Source organism: Vicia villosa, unplaced genomic scaffold (genome assembly GCF_029867415.1).
Source record: "Vicia villosa cultivar HV-30 ecotype Madison, WI unplaced genomic scaffold, Vvil1.0 ctg.000163F_1_1, whole genome shotgun sequence".
NCBI classification, from domain to species: domain Eukaryota; kingdom Viridiplantae; phylum Streptophyta; class Magnoliopsida; order Fabales; family Fabaceae; genus Vicia; species Vicia villosa.
The window spans coordinates 700599-705305 of NW_026705046.1; the positions used below are offsets into that span (position 1 = coordinate 700599).

General features: G+C 32.5%; 1 protein-coding gene across 1 annotated transcript; it reads left to right on the forward strand.

The window, feature by feature from the left end:
* The first annotated feature begins 697 nt into the window (after window positions 1-697).
* Window positions 698-3387, forward strand: LOC131624818 (trihelix transcription factor PTL-like). Its single transcript, XM_058895733.1, has 2 exons — window positions 698-1398; window positions 1978-3387. Exons 1-2 carry the CDS (start codon window positions 908-910, stop codon window positions 3038-3040), a joined length of 1554 nt encoding a protein of 517 aa, XP_058751716.1. The 5' UTR covers window positions 698-907; the 3' UTR covers window positions 3041-3387.
* The last annotated feature ends 1320 nt before the right edge of the window (window positions 3388-4707 follow it).

Below are 4707 nucleotides of genomic sequence, written 5' to 3' on the forward strand. Positions count from 1 at the left end.
CACATTAGGTCAAACATTCACATAAAGGTCTTTATCACATAACCTTAACTGATGAATTATCATTAGAGGAAATCATTCACATAAGATCAAACACTCACTTAAAAGTCAAATACTCGCCAAAACAAGTAGGAGAAATTACATATTTATCCAAAATTTGAAGTTGATAAGTGTATTAGTCATTTAACTTATAAAGTGTTTAACCTCTATTTTCTACATAATGTGAGACTAATACGTACACTTGCTTCTCAACATAACTCACTTGTTTCTCAACACTTCATTCACCTTTTGCAATTTTATAAGACCATGAGAATTGTAATGACATTACTATGACTTTCAGATTTTTATAATTATTAAAAACTTAATAATACATAATAAGATACACAAATAGTGATAATATCAACAATAATATTTAAACACTTTTTCTCAACAATCATTCATCATTTTATTTTCCATCAAATTTTCTCTCCTTATCACATAACCAACATATCACTTCTATCACTTCAATATCTCTATTTCTTTCTCCAAAGGTGTAAAATACTTGTATTGTTATCCAAATACCATTTTCTTTTTTATATATATATATATATATATATATATATATATATATATATATATATATAAAATTTGCCTAGGTTTGTAAGGAAGGGGTGAAAGCAGAAGTTGAAAATTATTTATTCTTTTCTCCCTACAAAAGTACTTGAGTCCTTTCTACTTAAATCAATGTCTTTTCCTTTCTCTCTCTCCATAATACTCTCTGTCTGACTGAGCTAGCTAGATAGATAAATGAGTCTACCTTTTAAGTCTAGCGGTAGACTCGGATCCTGTCTCCTTTCATTTCAACCCAAAAATTAAAAAATAATCACTTTTTTCCTCACTCTTCTCTCCCCACTCACTCTCCTCAACAATAATGAGTAGCACTGACCCCTACGGTTTCCCGGAGGATCTCCGCCGTATGATATCATCAAGAACCACCACCACCACCACTGAACCACCACCTCCACCACCCTATAATCTCTATGCTTCTGCTTTTCATCCACCTAATAATTATTCCTACGACCCTTCCTCTATCATCGTTGGTGATGTTTTCTATCCTCGTAGTGCCTTCCCTCACCACAACCACTATGATTATTCCTCCTCCACTCTCAACATTCCTTCAACTAGCTCCACCACTATTCCTCCTGCAAATCCTAATTCAGATCATGCTACTGCTTCTGCTGCTTTCTTTGTTGGCTTAGAAACAAACTCTGCTGATAACAAAGAATGGCTTGGTAACTTTGATTCTTGTAACAATAGATGGCCTAGACAAGAAACACTCTCTCTTCTAGAAATCAGATCTCGTCTTGATTCTAAGTTCAAGGAGAATAATCAGAAAGCACCCTTGTGGAATGAAATTTCTAGGTATATATATATATATAATTAATTACTGTTTAACAAGCGTTTTCTTGTGAAGATAATTGCTTTTTTGTGACTGAAAATGACAGGCTAAGGGCTCAGATAACTGAAGATCCATGTGCTTTTTGCTATGATCTATTTCTTGTTTTGTCTAACAATTTTCACTGACTATATAGTGATTATACTTGCACTGGTTTTTTCTATGATAATGATAAATCATTCATTCTAGGTACAAATTAAGGATTTCTCAACCTGCAAACACTGTCTTTGCTTTGAAGTTTTATTGACCTAATTTTGTGTTCAGCTACCTATAGAGCTAGGGCTCTTTGTTTTAGAATTTTGATAATTCAAATGCACTTATTTGATGTTTCTGACATCATTAATGAACATATCAGAATGTTTTCATTATTTTAATCCCAATTCAGTACCAGTATAGGAGTAGTATAAATTATAATAATAGTAACAATAAGAAGCCATTAATTATTATCATGTGATTTTGAAAATTCATATAAAAATATCATATGGTCTTAGATTTATATTGATTGATTGATCTCATGTATATGAATTAATTTTGTATTTGTTTAGGATAATGGCTGAGGAGTTTGGATACCAAAGAAGTGGAAAGAAATGCAAGGAGAAGTTTGAGAATTTGTACAAGTATTACAAGAAAACAAAGGAAGGTAAGGCTAGTAGACAAGATGGTAAACACTACAGATTCTTTAGGCAGCTTGAAGCAATATGTGGAGAATCAAATACAAACACTCATGCTTCAATTTCAGACAAAACACCTCATGCTGCTTTTGTTGCTACTACTCAAACTCCAAGCTTCACAATGAATCAAGAAAATGTTAATGGTGTTGAGGATCATAGTTTGATTAATAGCCTTAAGTATAAATCAGATAGCTTAATGAGTTTCTCGAATTCGTCTGAGTTTGAGACATCCTCGTCGGAAAACAACGACGAGGATCTCTCGGCTATTGCGCACTCGATGAGGTCGTCGTCGAAGCAGAAAGGGATAGAGTTAGAGAAAGGTGATAGGAGGGTGAGAAAAAGTTGGAGAGGTAAAGTGGAGGAGATTGTGGATTCTCACATGAAGAAGATTATAGAGACACAAGATGCATGGATGGAGAGAATGTTGAGTGTGGTTGAACAAAGAGAACAAGAGATGGCATCAAAGGAAGAAGAAAGGAAGAGAAAAGAGTCAATGAGGTTTGATCAAGAGATACATAAACTTTGGGCTAAAGAAAAAGCTTGGGTTGAAGCAAGAGATGCTGCATTGTTAGAAGTTGTGAGAAAACATATTGGGTCGATAGAAGGAACAAATAACAAGAATGAAAATGGTAGAAACTATGAATACCCTTTTGAGAGTTTGGAGAATCATAGATGGACAGAAATGGAGATTTCAAGTTTGATACAACTAAGGACTAGTTATGAAGATCAAGTAAGAGAAAAAGGGTATTTGGAAGATGGTGCTTGGGATGACATAGGTGAGAAAATGGTGTATATGGGATTCAACAGAAATGGAGCAGAATGCAAGAAAATATGGGATGAGATTAGTGTGTCCCTTAGAAGGACAGTGGACTGTGGAGTCAAAATCACAAGACCTTGGTGTTTGGGACTTAAGGTGACAGATGATGACGACATTTGAGACATGCATGAATGATCAGAGTTTTTGAATTCTGAGCTTGAAAAATGGTGATATTAAATATGCAAGAACTTGCAAATTTGCCTCTTTGAAAATCACAAGTGTTTTAAATTTTATCTATGTGTGTAGGGTTAATATATGCTTGAGTGAGTGTTATAAGCTCATTGACATTTGTTGTTTAGTTTTATTGACATCAAATGCTTGAGTTAATTAGTTATGAATTATAAATTTGAACTCTTGTGATGTTTTAGTTGTTTATTATTGATGTATCTGTGTGACTTTTATTTTGTGAATAAAAAATCAATAAAAATGAATTGTATCTTGAGACTTTGTAACAATAAATTGTATCTTGTGACTTTGAAACAATAAATATGGATAACACTTTCGGTTTGAATTCCAATATTGATTCTTTGCATCATTAGAGTTTGACAGAATAAGAGCAAAATATAAAATAATGAATATATACAGGAGAAAAAGAGAGCAGAATTAATAGCATGAATAAGTTTTACTAATAAGACACAAATTTATTAATAGCATGAATTAATAGCATGAATAATAGCCTAATCTAAGGGTTAACTACACTAATATAAAAAAAAACAATTTCGTTACATTTTTTTATTACATTCATATATCCAACTGATGTAATATATATATTTATTAACCATCTTTTATTTCTTTTAAAATCATAATCGTTGTGATATGTGAAAAATACACGCTTAACCAAACACTTAAAATTCTATGTTTTTTTTTAGAAAATGGTGTGTTTCCTTAATTTCTATTTTTAAATTAAAATTAAACACTTTCCATCATGGTTCAGATAAACAACCGTTATTAAATATGAGGATATTTTATCATGGTTCATTTTATCAACTGTGGTGAAATATTTGACCTATATAAGCTAACTTAATTCACTTCAGAACATATTACACTCAAAGTGAAACCCTAACTTCTCTCGTCTTATCTCAGTCTCTCAAAACTCCATCATATCTTTACAAAACTTCTACATAACTTCCCATACTAGTACGAATGAAGGAAATATGTCACGAAACAAGTAGCTATCTCATATCTTTGTCTTTATTTTCCACGAATCTTTTCAAAATAATGTACATACATGAAATGCTTTATGAGTTTTGATGTTGTTGTTCAAAATATTTGTCTTGTTTTTCTTTTTTCTTCTTGTTCAAAGTGTACGTGAAACATTTGTCAACATAGGTGAAATTCGGGTATTCAAATCTCAGATGTCCTAAGAGGTGTCGAGATATTGATCTCTGAATAATATACAATGGCAAGGTAAATGAACACACAAAATTGTTAATCCAATTCGCTGTACAATAACACCTACTCTAGAGGCTACCAAGCCAGGAAGGAAATCCATTATTAGTAGTATTAATTTAAAGCAAAACAATTTCCAGTTTACAACTTCTCACTTAATCCCTACCCAGTGCAACTTCTACCTAGAAACCTCCTAGATATGAGAAATCCCTCTCACTCCCAATCACCGCAGTGAGGTCTCACAGTATCAGTCCCAGTTACTGATATTGACAGCCCTTTACCTCAATCTTCAATTACAATTGATACTAGATTAAGAATCTCTTAATCAGGAATAATACTTGATATTGCTTATAAGCTTTGATCAAGAACAATAACTTGAGAGATAAGCAACACACACT